Source organism: Manduca sexta, chromosome 7 (assembly GCF_014839805.1).
Source record: "Manduca sexta isolate Smith_Timp_Sample1 chromosome 7, JHU_Msex_v1.0, whole genome shotgun sequence".
Taxonomy (NCBI): domain Eukaryota; kingdom Metazoa; phylum Arthropoda; class Insecta; order Lepidoptera; family Sphingidae; genus Manduca; species Manduca sexta.
This window is the reverse complement of record NC_051121.1, coordinates 6806289-6824016: the sequence shown is the minus strand read 5'-3', so window position 1 is coordinate 6824016 and position 17728 is coordinate 6806289. Positions and strand designations below refer to the sequence as shown.

The 17728-nt window shown below is 35.4% G+C and overlaps 1 protein-coding gene across 4 annotated transcripts in view; it reads left to right on the top strand.

The window, feature by feature from the left end:
* LOC115439850 (UHRF1-binding protein 1-like) overlaps positions 1 to 17323 on the top strand; it is a 30935-nt gene extending 13612 nt beyond the window's left edge. The window contains exons 10-28 of one of the 4 annotated variants that reach the window (XM_037447614.1): positions 22 to 127; positions 372 to 489; positions 760 to 851; positions 1137 to 1272; positions 1823 to 1992; positions 2299 to 2413; positions 2661 to 2795; positions 3075 to 3244; positions 3675 to 3850; positions 4083 to 4219; positions 4373 to 4510; positions 4669 to 4840; positions 5157 to 5271; positions 5892 to 6026; positions 9808 to 9939; positions 10341 to 10484; positions 10653 to 10963; positions 11324 to 11435; positions 11947 to 17323. In XM_037447614.1, the coding sequence (XP_037303511.1) occupies positions 22 to 127; positions 372 to 489; positions 760 to 851; positions 1137 to 1272; positions 1823 to 1992; positions 2299 to 2413; positions 2661 to 2795; positions 3075 to 3244; positions 3675 to 3850; positions 4083 to 4219; positions 4373 to 4510; positions 4669 to 4840; positions 5157 to 5271; positions 5892 to 6026; positions 9808 to 9939; positions 10341 to 10484; positions 10653 to 10963; positions 11324 to 11435; positions 11947 to 11976 (2644 nt within the window). In that variant the 3' untranslated portion in view covers positions 11977 to 17323. Of the gene's footprint in view, positions 1 to 21; positions 128 to 371; positions 490 to 759; positions 852 to 1136; positions 1273 to 1822; positions 1993 to 2298; positions 2414 to 2660; positions 2796 to 3074; positions 3245 to 3674; positions 3851 to 4082; positions 4220 to 4369; positions 4511 to 4668; positions 4841 to 5156; positions 5272 to 5888; positions 6027 to 9807; positions 9940 to 10340; positions 10485 to 10652; positions 10964 to 11323; positions 11436 to 11946 lie in introns of all 4 variants that reach the window. The other 3 variants (XM_037447613.1, XM_030163921.2, XM_037447612.1) reach the window with 3 other exon arrangements.
* Positions 17324 to 17728: the final 405 nt, after the last annotated feature.

The following is a 17728-nucleotide window of genomic DNA, read 5'->3' as shown; positions in this document are numbered from 1 at the left end:
AAAATGTATGTTTCATTTCAGGGAAGCAGCCACACCGCATAGTCAATGGCTTTCACAATCTTTGTCATCGTTCTGTACGAATTTATTAGAGTCGCTAGACCCTAGACCCGTTGTTCCTAACACTAAGGTGGGTCGACAATCTTAACTTTAGACTCTTTCTGCAAAATGAATTTAAAGTGGTTCAAATTTAGAACTATAAAAATAACCTATAATCCGCCTCATCAATGACTGGCAATCTCCATAACTTAGTAGGAGGCAAGGTTCAATGGACTTGTCTCCAGAGCCGTAATAATTAAATTAAAAAAATAAAGTAAGAGCCAATATTTTTTTTTTTTTTATATATATATACGACGCTTTATTGAATATTGCAGACGGGTGGTTCCGAGAAGAGCTCCGAGCCGGTATCGAACGGCGTGTCGCGGCCGGCGGGCGCGGCGCCGCAACACGGCGCGGGCCATGCGCCCTCCACCACCACGCCCACCTCACAACGTATGTTACAGACGGATTATAACTTAGAAGAATTTAAATATATATATACTCTACCTACTTGTATATAGGTTATCTCATCATCGGAGATCACCAAATATTGTCAAAACTATTATATTACAATACTAAAACTATTAATTTAGTGCACATAATCGATAAACCAGAAGGAAAAAGTGCAATTCGAATACATATGTATTAATAAAGTCTCGGTTATTTATCGATAAATTGCAAATTAACCGTAATTAGTCTGAAAAGGATAATATTTATTTTCAGCATCACCAACAAGAACGCGTATACTGCAGCAACTTGGCAAGCTTATGACGACGTGTTTGGTGCTCAGAATAGATGATTTCACCGTTTATAAGGTGAGAATTTATATGAAGCTTTTATCGATAATTTATATAAAGTTAGTATAAACGTGGGTTGATGAAGGTCTAGATAAATTTGTAATGGAGAAAATGATCTTTATTGTCCGTCATAAGTCATAACATATGAAATGTATTATTTGATAATAAAAGATAATTATCGATTAACGTGTAAGTCGTTATCGATAATAATTTCCGTCTTAATATCTTGTACATAAGCTTTTTGACTAATTTGTACAATGGGACTTATTTCAGAAATACAATACAAATTATTATTGATTCCAGGTGTCGACAGGTTCAAAGTCCCGGGAGGCGCCGCGGCCGCTGGTGAGCGCGGAGAAAGCGACGCTCCCCGGGGACGCGGGGTTGTTACACGCAGAACTCACGTTCTTCTACTATCCTGGAGATGTTTGCTTTCCCGGTAATATTGAGTTGCGTTCATAAAAATATGTGTAGTGACGGCAATAAGTTGCGCTACAACGTTGCATTTAAAATATTATGATGTTACATTACAAGTTGTGGGCCAGTTTAATATGGTATAAGTGCTCAGTATCGTGAACTTTTATAGCTCTATCCTTTATATTAAAATCAAAATCCACATAGAAAAAATGTCTACGTTATGACGTGATATTGTACACAATGGTCCATATTAATCATGTCTGGTAATAATTATATTAATCGTAAGAAAGTCGATAAATGCAGTTAATAAGGATCATGAAATTGGTAGCAGTAATATTGATATCATCAATGACAGTAAAAATAGGCATTGACAGACGAATACAGGTCCTGAAGCAATGCACCGTCATGACATAACACTTGATATTTTTTTGTCCAAATGAATCACATAAGTTTTTATTTCTAAGTCAAGAAGGGGGTCAAGTGTTTCTCATAGGGTGAGGGGGGGGGGGGGAATAGAGGTTCCGCAATTTGATACGTAGTTCGTCCCCCATAACACTTGGTACTCGCTCCAGTGCCAGCGCCGAAGCTGTACGTGCAGGTGAGCCCGGTGCGCGTGTGCGTGGACGTGAACAGCGTGGTGTGGGGCGCCGCCTTCCTGCCGCACGTGGCGCGCGCCGTCGCCGCGGACGACCACGACGCGCCCGCGTACATGGACGTCAGGGTCGAGGCCATCATGCCCAAGGTACACCACTAGCGTTACCATCATTTATGTAAATTTATATATTTTAAAAAGCAAATTTATGTTGTGTATATATCGATATTACAATAGGCCGACATATTGATATTTAGACCAAAGAAATAAAATTTACAAACACTTAATGTAGGTATCATTATCACTTTTTACATTGACTGATAGCTCAAGCTTTAACATTTTATTTATATTTTTTTAAACACAAACAATTTCATTTTAACTTCAAACCCCTTAATATTGAGGAGGTCTAAACTTGCCACTGGGATGTCTATAAGACAATCATGGCATGTTTTGCAGATAGTGCTGGAAGCAGGCGCAGAACACGTGTCTCAACAGAGGGACAGGCCCAAAGAGCTACACATATGCACTGCTAGAGCCACATTTACCAACGTCAGGGAATCTGCGCGGGCTAGTGAGTAATAACATCATAATCCCAGCTACAAAAAAAAAAAAAAAATATGTCCTTTGTATAATCGTTGACAACATTGCATGTTACAAGATTAGAGAAGACTACGATTCCTCTTATAGAAAATCGATATCGATAGTTAATGAGGAAATAGCCCTTAGTGTTTTCACGACTAAGAATTTATTTTATAAAACGAAGTCTACATTATAACAAACAGTAAATTAAGGAGTAAAGTAATCATTCGTAATTACAGACACAGCAGGGACCCGCGCAGACCTGGCCTCGATAATATCGGCGTTACGTCGTTCGGCGCCTCCCAGGGGGCAGTTCCCGTGCTCCGTGGAGGACATGGACCCCATACACGAGCAGTTCATATTGCATGCGGACAGTGAGTCAGTTTGTTAAATAATATAAAATACGAACCAAAAGTACTGCCAAAAAAGAAATCACTATCTCATTTTATATTGATAAAAAAGCGTAACTAAGGTAAATAAATGTTTTAGAAATATTGAGTTAATAAAAATTGCGTTGTGATTTATTGTTTTAGAGTTAATTACATACTGTCTTGTTTTAAGTGGAATTGTTTTAAACTACCCTCGAACGATCTTATATATTCTGCCATGAAATTATACTGTTTTTTTTTTTTTAACTATAAACTGTATATCAGATCTGGACGACATCGACCGCGGCACGGCGATCTCTCACGAGTTATTGTGGCGCGAGAACAGATCCGTGTGGTGCGCGAGAGTTGAACCGCTGTGGGCTGATTTCTGTGGAGCCCGTGCTACTAATTACAAGCCTGCACCGTTGTTGGACGCCACGCCGCTTACTGCATGGGTATGTCTACTACATGTAAAGCTGCACAGTTATTTTTTTTACGAATTGGCTTAGAGACAGCTTCGTCTTTCGTTTCCCATTATAGTAAAGCATCGAATACTATGACGCTTATCTACTAATAAATCTTAGGCGCAAAAACTCCTTTTAAGTTTTCATAAATATTCTAGCAAGTTGTTGATCTTAATAGCAATTTATAACCATTCATAAATGACTATCAGACTAACAACTGACTACTCTGATATTTCCTTGTCTGTATTATGATTTTATTTTCCACTCTTTGTCACTTGCCACCAATCCTGGCTTGTAGAAGTTACAGATTTGTACAGTGGGACAGTTTAGTATAAAATAAGTATATTTTGTTAGTTTTACATGGTGACTCCCAGGATATACCTCACTACAACAGTCATCATTGGAGCTTTGTTGTTTCCAGATGTGTTTCGACGAAGGTCTCTCGCGCATATGGGTGCTGGCGCGGACCAGCGGTCTGGCGGGGCTGCAACTCAACCACTACCAGCTGCTATTCCTTATGCGGCAGCTGGAGCGCGTTTCCGAGATGATGGCGTGGCTCGCTCATGACGCTAATCGGCAGCCTGATGCTGATGAAGGGTTAGATTCTTGCAGTAATTCAATAATTTTGTGTCAAAAAAGTAGGGCGATAAAAAATTTGATTAAAAACGTCTGAAGACAAAAGAAATCTTTGAAATCAAGTTTCAACAACGATTAATTTGCAATATGTAGCAAAAATTTGAATGCAAACTGTATCTTGATCAGTAACCTCTATCAATATTCTCTTCCATATGTCTTAACTTTTAAATTTCTCAACCTGTACGCTTTTCAGGTCTATAGTATTAGGGCTGGTAGTTCCAGCGGTGGAGTTGACGTTCGTGCTTCCGACCAACTGCCCGGGGCAGGAGTCTTCCAGAGACTTAGACAGTGTGCCACTTGATTCTTCCAGTTTGCAGGATTTAAAGATGGGTAAGAACACCTGTTTTGAATAATAATACCAAGCTTATTTATGGTTAGAAAAAACGATCACTAAACATCGTAACTCTGAATCCAAAATGCCGCTTTTTATTATAAATATAAACATCGATGGCAAAAAACCTACAAATTTAATAATTGCAGTAGGTTCAGAAGCCACAATGGCTCCATCTATGCAAGACAGAGACAGCGGAGTGCTGGCCACAACCTCTGTGGAAGTTATAACCGGCGTGGCGATACCTATGGAGGAAATGGCGCCTCCCAGTCCGGGAATCAACTTTGGTGGTCAGTATTCATTACACGATAATTATTTATGGTTTTTCAAAGAAGTTTTGCATTTTATTAATTTTATAAGGCATATCGATATTTTTAATAACGTATCACTCATAACATTTAAACATTAATGATCGATTTTTTGCCACTCTATAAATTTATTCCTGTAGGTTTTTCATCGATGCGTCGCGGCTTCACATCCCTAGTGACGTCGATAGACAGCGCGTTGACGCGAGATGACACCCGGAGCGACGCCGCGTCCACTGCCAGCTCGGACAGTGATCGATATGTCGTGGTCGGACTCGCTGCCGAATCGCCTGACGACGCTGATATGGCATTCCGGTACACGACATTAAAGATATACTTGATATTCATATCGATATATCATTAACTTATAATGATTACGACTGTATTGATAAAAGGAACCGCAGATTTTATTGACCAACAAAATAAATATTTTCTTTCGCAGCATACAATATCTCATAATATTCTATCGAGAAAAGTTTAACATTATGAAAAACATTTTACTTTTTTATTTAACTCCTCAAAACTCTGCACAATGGCCAATGAGGAATAACTTTACAAAATCTCTCGAAATGTAAAAATAATTAATGATTTCTATGAGTTGAATCTTTACACCGGATATGATTCTTCACAGGGAATTCGAGCACGGCCGCGCATCAAGCGGTGTAGAGGTTGCAGCGGAAGTTTTGGAAAGGTCTTCATCTCCCAGCGACCACTCCGTCACTAGCTCGTGTAGGAGACGAGACGTGGTATGTAATCGATAAATTATATATATAAAATTATTATTGGCGTATCAATGTGATAGGAAAATAATTCATTATTGCACCAGACCTTTCTATTACAGCCATAATAATTTCGAACCTAGATCTTAATTCTATTAAATTGATTTTTAATAAAATATTTATAAGATTAATCTAGTTCCAAAAACAAAAGAAAAACATAACTCATATAAAAAATGACAATTAAGGTTATAGCTTAAGGTCCATTTTTCATACATTTTGTTTCACCATATGCATGGATATTTCGGCCTTTAAAATTTCGTCGTATTAAATTTTAAAGGCCGAAATATCCATGCATATTAATTATTTTTACGTTTTTCTTTCAACTGCGAGAACTAATCACTAACTAGACGTGAATTTAAATTCTTTACTTGTCAATACTTGTTTAGTTACCCAGATTAAAGGTGAAACAAAATGTATGAAAAATGGACCTTAAGCTATAACCTTAAATAAATATTTTCTAAGAACATCTCTCTTCTTCTTAATAGTTCCCCCATTACTGAGGATCGTGACTCCTGCATTTCGTTTCTAAGAACAAATTTGTGTCGATAAAATTGATTGTCCCTAAGCTCTGTCAACTGATCCAGCAGATATCGACATCGACATGGCGTCTAAACAACATCCACATAGTACAGCAGAGCGTTAACGGTAAATCCTGCTTGCGACTCGCTGCTGACGACCTGAAGGCTGACGAGTGCACCGCGATACCCTGGGACGAGTTCCAGGTGAGTACTTCAAAGCGACATCCTCTAACCGATATGGGTGTATTTGTCTGCACTATTTAATTATCGATAATTGTATGGGTTTTAATTGTTTTATTGGTATCTAAAAAAGAATAAGGAGCGTGGCATTAAGTCAGGAAAAATAATTATTTTGATTTAGATATTACTTCAATATTGTTTATAAAATGTACATTTTTATTTCGTTCTTTTCTTTCTGCTTTTGTATCTCGGAAACATATTTTTTTGATATAGTTTATTTTACTTATAAATTATATCTCGTAAAGATCCAAACGAATTCATCCAATAGGGAAACGTACATTCAACGAACCTATAATGTTGCGGACAAATCCACTCATCTTTAAAGCTATTGAACACCATTTAACTCGATTTTTTCACGGATCAGTTATCATTCAATTTTTTCCATTCATAACACACATTCAGTACAAATTAATAAATATATATTAGAGTACAGTATTAACAAGAATTGTTTACAAAAAACCTCAATTATATTTTGTAGCATGTATTTACATACGAAATACCGCCACTAATTAATTATATTGATATTTTTGTAGGTTAATAATATTTTAATATAAAATCCAGGTACCATTCTCATGTTTTCATACAAAAGTTTATGGCTTTATTGTGCTGAGATATAACGAACAGTAACCTTTGTAAATAACTTTAACTGTATTTTATTATCTATGTTAGAGAATATGCGTACATAAACATAATAGAACGACTGTGTCAACACTTCAATCATTTCGGTTTGTGAATTCATTCATGAAACATACTATTTTAGTTCATAGCCAACCTTAAAAGATATGTTAAGCCATAAATACTTGAATGGAAACGAATAATAATCGTAAAGTCACGAGTCCCATTGTGCATGACCATTGCCATCACACCATTCTCCACGCCCCATCGTATACCGTGCCCCGTTAGGTCAGTTCGCTGTTCCGGTATTTAATGGTTATTAATGTCGATGATATATTGAGGTAAAATCGAGATTTTACGACAGCACTAAATTAAAAGGTAGGTGGTTGAACCGTGGATAAATTCAATTGTTGTGTAATAAGACTGATGGAAACTATTTGGTTGTAGAATATTTACTAGCAAAACTACGTTCCACGTCTCCCCTGATCTTCAAACGGTTTTGTTGCCTTTTACAGGCTCCTCAGATTGAGTTAACCACTTTCCTGTTTATTTACAAAGATTTTATTCATTATTTATTTATTTTGTAGTTTTAATTAACAAGTAGATTCTTAATTTATCCCGGTTTATTATGTCCACAAAAAATTTAAAAAACAATTGTAGTGAATATTGTTATTACTTTGGAAATAAAAACTATATTTTGAAACTTGTATTATATTTACCATTAGCAAGGCAATCTCGATTTGATCTCGACACACAAGGAATGCATCCGTTTTACTCTAACTATATGTGTCTATGTGTGTTTTTTTTTCTCTATGGCATTGCCCGCCCGCTCGGCTATCGCGACGAAAGAACCGGCTCAAGGTATTTTAATAACAACGATCCGCACAGATCGTTCCATGTCTGTAATGAACACGATGTAGTGGTATCATTATGTTGAGTGCCGATTTAGTTTGTAGAGGTTTTGTGTCGTAGCCAAGGGGGTTTGTATGTGTATGAGTGAATGAGACTAAATGTGTTTCCGTCACGCTCTAACAATCATTAAAGTTGTAAAAATATTATTTGTTAATATCGATATATTGTTGTGTGGAATATCGATAAAGAATGCTTATTTCTTTGCAGTTATTTTAAGAATATACTCCAGATATTAATTGCCACAATAGCAGCATTAAGATACGTTTTAATGCATTTAATAAGTTACTGAATAATTGTGACGGAATCATGTTAAAAAATGCTTCATGCTATATTTCAGTGTTACCTTATTTAATCTCACTTTCCCGGGCACACTGTCGCCTTCTGATGACCTATCAGGTATGAAACACGCTTGACATGTACTACGCCTATTTATCGATATCATTATCTTTGCATATTAAGGTGGTAGCTCAAGGTCCATTTTCATACATTTTGTTTCGGCTTTAATCTGGGTAACTAAACAAGTATTGGCAAGTAAAGAATTTAAATTCACCTCTAGTTAGTGATTAGTTCTCGCAGTTGAAAGAAAAACGTAAAATAATTAATAATCATGGATATTTCGGCCTTTAAAATTTAATATGACGAAATTTTAAAGGCAGAAATATCCATGATTATTAATTATTTTTACACTTTTCTTCTCAACTGCGAGAACTAATCACTAACTAGACGTGAATTTAAATTCTTTACTTGCCAATACTTGTTTAGTTACCCAGATTAAAGCCGAAACAAAATGTATGAAAATGGACCTTGAGCTACCACCTTAATAACAAATTTCTACTGCAGTATTAATCATTATAATTAAATTAAATTAAATTTTCGATAGCCATAGCTAATGAAAATATCTTCCATGAATGTAAATATATAAAAAGTTAAATATGCAGTATCCTAATAATCACTCCCTTCTCAGTGATGAGAAAGTTTATCCAAAAATTTTATTTGTTCTTCTGCACATACTTTATAGATAACTTTTAGCTTCTTCCCTCTAAAATGTTATTCGAAATCTTGCTTGAAAATGAACTGCTATTATATATTATTGTCCAATATTGCCATTCAAGATTAAATCGCTTAATGATTTTAATAATTTTTAAACAAAACATGTAAGAATTTGTAGGGTGCATACGCACAAAATGATCAATGATTTCGAATATCTTTTGAGCATGCTTTGGAAAAGATCGCAAACAATCGTTATTTTCATTATAAAAATAACGGTTAACTTTATTCAAGTTCGCTCATTTAGCATTTACAATTACAAGGGTTCGATTTTTATCAACGCATAATTTTATGTTCTAAGTGTTTGCATGGTCTGGTATGTTTGTTCTCCATCATCGTCATCTCATTGTCCTCTATGTTTGTGGACTCTTTCCAAATATTACAATCGATTATTGATCCGACTTATCGATTTTAAAGTAGCATTGTCAAAATTATATGTATTTGGAAAGTGGCCAACTTCTAACGTATGAATGTTTCCAAGTAAAGAGTTTAAATTATTTCTATATGTCCATACACAAAACTCGTTAAAAATATCAAGTTAACGATGTACATTAGAGCACACACCTTTGAGCCAAAAAAAAACAACAATTTTAATATATACGTTTCAATTTTACACTGTTGCTAGGTTTCAAATTTTTATTGCTCAAATTTAAGTTTACGTTCTTAAAACTAGGCTGGTCTTGATATGCTTAGCTTTTTTTACTATACGGGCCGTGTCAAAATGAAGTTTCGTGACATATTAAGCAGAGAATAATTATGGTTGTGTAATATTAAGAATGTAGTATCTACAAAATTAAGTACATTATTAACAAAAGCCTATAGTCAAAGGTTCAACTATATTGTGTTGTCTTTATATGTCTAAATTGAAACTTTGTTTTGATATGCCACATCTTTAAGATCTTTAACCAAAAAACAACACCAGTAAGACCACAACCATCAGATGGCGCCGAGCAGTGCTTTAGAATAAAATAAAATTGTTACTTAAACAAATTCGATGACTGCAATTCTATAAACTATAACACTACAATTTATTCCAATTGAAATTAACTAGAATGTCTCTAATAGTTAATTAATCTGGACGTGGTGTTGTTTTTTTTTTAAACATGCAGACAAATGTAAAACGTACACACGTATATTTTACCACCTATCCAATACAACACGTTCACTCCAGAACAAGTTCTCGATGCGTGCCCGCGCGTGGTCCGAGCCGGTGGAGGAGGTCGACGAGCTGACACCGCGAGGGGCGCCGCGCGTCACCGCTAGGCTCATGCGGACTGAGCTACCGCGCCAATTGGATGAAAAGGTATGCAAAATTAATAGAAGATGACATCTGGTATGCATAAGGGAAAAATATATCGATATTTGTACCTAGTTAAGCCAAACTGTAGACAATTTTTATCTGCTTCGTAAATGCATTGATTTGTCGATTGGCAACATTGTTGTTGTTTTTATAAAACTTTTAAAATAGGTGTAGACCCTTCCTCCCAAGCAACCACTTAATATTTCATGATTTAGGATAATCGAAATGAAAATGTCTATTATCGATATGGAATTTCGATGACGTTAAGACTTTTTTCAAATCCTGAAGATAACCTCAGTGGAAGTGACTTAAAAATAAGTAAATATTATATTAAATGTAAAAAAATATATATATTGACCGTAGTCTAATGGTACTTCCCAGTTAATAGGCATAATTAATTGCAGGGCGAGCCGTACGGTCTGGCGCCGTTCGAGGAGCTGCTGGAGGCGCGCGTGCGCTCGCTGAGTGTGGCGCTCAACATGAGCACCGTGCTGGCGCTCGCCGAACTCGTCGAGGACGAGGTCATCGCACCGCCCATGCCGCTGGAGGTCACCGTCATTTAATTATCACATACTTTTAATAAGGCTTGTTGAGTGCTTAAAAAAAATTAATTTTAATCATCGATATTGCAATATACTCTAGTACGATTACAGGCAAGTTTTTAACCTAGACTGTATTTACCCCTCTTAGTTAAGCCAGTAATTTGTAATCCACAGGTTTTAGTGGAGAACGTAAAGCTACACCTAATCGAGGATCGGGTCACTCGCTCGATCTCGTCCCCGCCGCCGCAGCCGCTCGACGTGTGCGTGACGTCACTGCGTCTGACGCGCGACACAGGAGGGGAGCTGCGGCTCGGTCCGGCCTTATCAACCCCCTCTACTGTTGCGTCGCCCGCCACTCCCCAGCCTGGAGGTGACCTGGAAGACGCCCGGGAACAGATCGATCGGCTTGTCAGAGAGAATGAGGAGTTAAAGAAACGGTTACTCACGCTGTCCAGGATCGCTGATGATAACAGGGAGTTACGAGCGTGAGTATGTTATTATGTTGCTAAATTAATATGACTGTTACAGACCGAATTAAGTGAGTGATTTTCTCCGATCAGGACCACATGCTAGCTCGCTTTCGGTGAATCGTACACACACACTTTCGCAAATGTTCGTTAGTGCTCCCTAAAGCTCACTATATATCTATACTAAAAATATGCATGTGCAACATTTAAACTTGTGGTATTGGATGTGATAATCAATATGAAAGAAGTTCAATAGTATACTGGTTATGATTAGATCGATTTTCCAGAACATACAACAGTATTTTATTTTACTTTGTGAGCTTATTACGGAGCACAAATATCCTGGTGCCTTTAAAAGTCATAATCACATTATTACAGTAAAGCGGAAGAGGCTTCGGTGCTGCGTCAGTACGTGCACGCGGCTCAACAGGAGGCCGCCAGCTTGCTAGCCGACAAACAGGAACTGCTCGATGCCATGCGTGTGCTACAAGTGAGTTATATGTTAATATATTACATATCTTATACTTAAAGCATTCTGAGTTAAAGTGTCAAATATATTGAATTCATAGTAACATTGCATTATGTAGTACTCGATCCAACACAACAACAACATCACGCATTTTATCCCCGAAGGGGTATGAAGAGGCGCAACCATGGCACCCACTTTTCGCCAAGTGTGTTCCGTCCCATGATGTGATAGGGGGCGAGCCTATCGCCATATCGGGCACAAATTCCAGACTCCGGGCTGATACTGAGCAGAAAAATCCAAATATCACTTTGCCCGACCCGGGATTCGAACCCAGGACCTCAGAGCGCTGCCGTACCGCGCATGCAGTACAACTACGCCACCGAGGCAGTGCAGTACTCGATCCAATGCTATTGCTATTTTAAATACATTTATAGATCTCTCCCATTCACGTGATTCGATGTGCAATATTTTCTAACGCTATCCTAGTTATGTACTGCGAAGGTATGTTGTAACAATAGTCATATGTTCCCAGGAGCAGGCGGGGTGCCGCGGCAAGAGGTAGCGCTCGCGCGGCGGCGCGCACGCCTGCCTCGACTGCACGGCGTGCTGCCGGCACCGACACGCCTAGCCAGACATCATCTCACCATACAACACATACAACATGGACTCCACTACACATCTTTAATATCATACGAAGCTAAAACGTTGTCATTTTGAGACAAACATCGTTTAGCACAACAGCTGCTATATCTGAATCAAAATGATATGCTTTTAATATCGATAAACAATAACGGCCCCATAAATGTGGTTGTGATCCTCTATTGATATAATATCGATTTGATATTCGATGCGTGCGAATGTTTCTTGCTTCTAACATCAATAAAAGTGAACTTCCCTAATTTTAAGACTGGGTACGCATCTCGACGTTAAAGACTGGAAATTTTATAAAAACTTATGCAAAGATGCAAAAATTATAACATCTGAGTTGCTACACAAAGTACAAACCGATTGAAACTAATATAAATGTTTAGATGCGTCCGCGTGAAACTGTTTTCTCTCACGTTTTAAAGGTGACGGAGTGATTTAATGTAATTTATCCCTCTTCTATAGGATGTTTTTCAGTTAAGCCCCTCTCCCGACCAAATGGCCTTGAACATTCATTCCATACATTTTCGGTGAGAATATGTAAATATTTATTACAAGTAAACTCTTTAAATAATCAGTTGGTCCTTTTGAAAATATTTGAACCACCAAAATATTCGTAGTTAACATATATATCTAAAAACGTTTGTTGCAAATTAAAATGATTTGTACTTTAGGAGAAGATGCACCGAATCGACAATTTTAGTAACTTTTTAAGTAATAAAACAATATTCACATTATAATAAAAAGCTTAAACAACCATAAAAATAACGTTTATAGAAATATGACGTATATATTTTTTTTCTATATGCAGTTTATAAATCGAATAAATAGCTTCTAAGAGTACAGGTGGTGCATTTGGCTCGGGGGAGCGACTTAACCTCAAATGTTATATCAGAGAGACCAAAATAAATGTGTGTGATTTGATATGAAAAGATTGGTACTAGACATATCTAAACATTTTAATCGTTAAACAAAATAAATCACAAAAGCTTCCAAACAATGCCCTCATTAGCAAAAATAATTCATCAAGTCATACTTAAGTGCTGGCAAGTCAAGCAGTCACAAAGGCATAGCGCCGTACACCATTCTACGTGAGTGATATCTCACGATTAATCGATTAGTAATCGATATTGTGATTAATATAAATCGAGTGAGTACTTACGTAACGTGCATTTACCTTATAAAGTACGTGACTATTATCTATGCGTGTAGATTTGAGTGTCTATGACAGTTTTGTATATTTGTAGGATTGTGTAGATTTTCATTTGTTTATTAACGATTTTTATTATTACGATAAGGAACAAATCCTGAGAAAGGTAAGATGCGATATCATGTATTAATATGTGAGTACTAATAATTATTTGTCCTTTTTTAAAGGGCTACGCGAATTATTGCAGTTTAATATGCATTATATGTGATCAATATATTTATAAATTTGTAAATTTCGTTCATCGGCAGTAAGGCGAATTGGCTACATTGCACGTGACGGTAAGCTCATTTAAGTTTACTTTATACTGACTAGATTTAAAGTTAGCTTTACCGAAACGATTACCATATGTATGCCGATTCTACAGTTAAACATTTTTTAAGACTTTGCGAAGTACAACCTTCTATGCGAAACTAGGTAAGAAATGCCCAGTTAGAGTCTTTGCATATAGAGAATTCTTCATAATTTTGCAAGTGTTTATTGACAAAATGTCAAATGAAAAAGTTCCGCACTGAAAGGATTGACTCAAGATTTTAAAAAAATAGGTCTTCCTTTGGCATATCACACCATGCTATATGTATTAGAAAATTTTACAATATTGTATCTCTTAATTTGTATCATAATTTTTTTTATCGATTTTACATTTCTTTTCATATGCGAAAAGAGAGTTTGATGAAAATCAAACCTGCAATATTCGATGTATCAATGTTTTAATCGATCAGTGAATGTTTTATCGACATGTTTTAATGAAATTAATCTAGGTCTGGTTACTATACATACTTACATTATTGGCAACAGAAAACAACCTGAAATAGAAATTTAATATTTGATTTTTATCGTCAACGCAATGTGATTGCATACTATATATAATATTATGTATTATAATATGTGGCTATATCAACATAAACACCAATTAATCTATGTAGTGCGTGTAATTGTATGTGTCAATACTGCGCTTGTATATCCTACTGTATGTACAATACACTATGTAATATAGGTGTTATAGTACAGATATATTTAAAATATGTTCGGAGACGAGATTCGGATATTTAATATGTGGATTATCAGCGATTATACGTATAAGTATAGAAATATTTTCGATAGTTAAGAATGTTCAGAAAATATAATAGTAAATGGCCCTCAAGAATATCTTCAGGGGAGATCTGCATCGACAAACGATTGTCTCATATTGTAACGTCGTATATATGTGTCTTATTATGGGGCCATTCATCTCCGAGTGTTTTCTTTGTAAATTATACAAGTTCGGTTTTATTTATTGTGTGTTCCAGCAACTAATTAACTGTGTAATTAGAAAGCAATTTCAAATAACTGACTTTTGAATACGCATCAAATTTGTACTCCTTCGAATTCACATACCTTGGTATTTAGAACTCATAATATTCGATAACTTTAGTCTGAAGACTTGTCGATGTTTTTTAATGTTTTGTAGATTGATTATCTAACTTATCTATAAATATAATATTAATTGTATTTATAATCTGTCCTATTCTCGTCTTCCGGTGACTCGATATGTATAGTACTGGATAACGAATGCCTGGTGTTGTGACGTCACAATTGATATGTCGAGAAAAGTATTTGCTTATTAAGAGATGGATTAGTGATGTGCTGAGTCTGTTATTGTACTTTAAGGTGTAAGAATTATTTACAATTATTAACACCAAACATCTTTGATGTCGTTAAAATAATGTCGACTATTAAAGTCAACGTATGTAAATTACATTCAACTCAATTTGAAAAAATGTTATGGGACGATTAAATATAATAAAAAGTAGCAGGTTAATTGAGACTTGATACAGATAATAATTTTTTTAAGTGGAAGATGCAGTTTATCGACTCAGTACGTCACTATCGTGGCTAGTGCTGTGAAACTAAACGATGCCAGTGTTGTGTATGTGCGCGTTGGCTGTGTTCTTTCGTCACTAACTTATTTAACTCACTATATTCATATACTCTTGTATCACATGAAGCTTTCGATGTTCATTATATAATAAACTATATATTTATATGATATTCAGTGTTAGGCATCACACACATTTTTGAGATTATAAGAAAAGATAACGCAGTAGAAATGTTATAAAATGGAAATTGTGTGTAAATTATTTTGGTCATATCAGCGTATACAAAGTATAAACATCTTTTTACGCTGTTTAATCTAGTCAATTTATCGCATTAGAATGAAGTTTGTATAGAGTAAACGATAAATTATTTAAAGAGGAAAATATATATTAACGCGAACAATGAACCCTATAATAACATATTGCGATCATTAGCATTTTCTGCGGACTGCGGATATCGCCCAACTACTTAAACACATGAAATCTGTTTTATCTATTCCATACCTCATAAATGTGTGCGGAGCTTTGGTGCCAAAAATAAAATCGCAGACTGTATTTTTTAATTTATTTTACAAAAGTTTGTACATAAATGTGATTCGTTCTTTGTGAACTGAGATTTATCTTCAGTTCCTGTTTATTTTTGTATTTGTATATAAATTCGAACACTACAACTTAATTCTTTATCGATGATTTCCAATGACGTCCATTTTGTAGTGTAGTTTTTCATTTCGCTAAAACGATTCATGCGACATCTAAATAGCATGTGATTGTCCTCATTGAAGATTTTCGTGATTATCGTTTTAGCGGAATCTTATACAATAAATTGTTTAAATTTAGCATTTCAAGGAAAACTAGTATTATATCAATAAAGAATCGTTTTATCTTTATTTATTTCCGTCGGCTTAGAAACATCTAAGATTACAACGGTATCAAAATCTGTTATAAAAAATAAAATTTTCCTTATGTCAATGAAAAGTATTAGAAAAACTATAGTAAAATATCTCCTTATTTTTCATGCTAAATCTATAGTAATATTGTGAAAAGTAAAGTTTGTTTTTTTGTAGGGATAATCTCGGGAACTACTGAACCGATTTGAAAATTCTTTCACTAATAGGAAGCTAGTCCTGAGTGCTATAGGCTACTATTATCGGCAAGAAAATTTTTATCCCAAAAAAACTTTTACACACAACTTGCTGTTTTAGTATACAATACCTTGCGATGCTGAATCTAAACAATTAATCTTCTAGATTTCTCGTCACTTGTTGAAAACTCGCAATGTACGGCAGTGTGTAGGTAGCTGTGAATGTTAGTTATATGTTACCAACACTCGGTCATGTGGTAATGCAATACTTGCTTATTAGAACTACTGTTGTTAGAGATCATGAAATAATGTAAAAGATAAAATCGATACATAAAAAATAATGTTATCGATTTAAATTACAGGTATTGTATTACCATATCGTTTTAAGTGTCGATATCTTCTTATATGTTAGGGTTAATAACTTGTGCCTGTATTTTATTAAGGTGCATTAATATATTGCTTGGAATTTCGCACACGTAACGCAACACGATGGAAATATCGATAATGCGATCGCGCTGTGTCTCGTCCTTTTTATCGTTACTGCTCTATTTTATATTTCAATGTACAAGTCGCTCATGTACCGCGAGATTCGAATAACAAATCAATCTTTACATACCGTATTATAATTTATAGTTTATTACTTATATGCGGTTTTGTGTTGATGTTGAAGATCTCAAAACTAAAATTTATTATTTTTTATTAACTTACTATCTGCACTGTTGAAGTCGTGGTATATGAGGGACATAGTCACATACTGTGTGTAACACAAGAGAGATATCACATTTTTGTCTAATATTCTAAACTGTGTTAATTTAGCTATATGTTACTAAATATTTTTATTTTCATCATCGACATTTACTGAAAATATCTGAACACGTGAAAAGCAATGATAAACACCCCTCTCTTTTCGTCGGGGGTAAAAGTGCCGATTATTTATTTTTAGCGTTCGTAGTATTGGTTAGATGATAATACAAATTCGACGAAGTGTTTTACGGTATATTCAGTAGATTGTCTTTGATAACCGTGCTATGACTTCGTACATTCGAACCATGTATCATATTGTTGTTGCTATTTGTTTAGTTACGGAGGAATTGTTAAAATTAAATTCAATATTCTATAATTGTTTGTTTTTATTCGCAATTCAACAACCTTCGTTTATGTTACAAGATGGAATAAATATTTTATGTATTTGCAGTGTCAATTTTATATTAATGTTTGATCGTAATTGGCTACGGATTATGTTGAGCAGCTCTAAAGTACCTCTAGTCTAAATTCTATGCACATATATCTACGGTGTCCTTATATCCAAATGTCTTAAATAATCCATTACATAACAAAAAGGAGAGCTAGCCATGAGCATTTTATATGTACAATCGGACAAGTTGGTGCTAGTACACTTCCAAACACATTTTGCTTGACCGGTCTAATGTCCCGAGATATTTAGACACGCCCCTGTCTCATATTTCACCAATTACGACAGTTTTGGAGATGTGCGAAAGGAACAGCAGATAACTATCATTGTTTA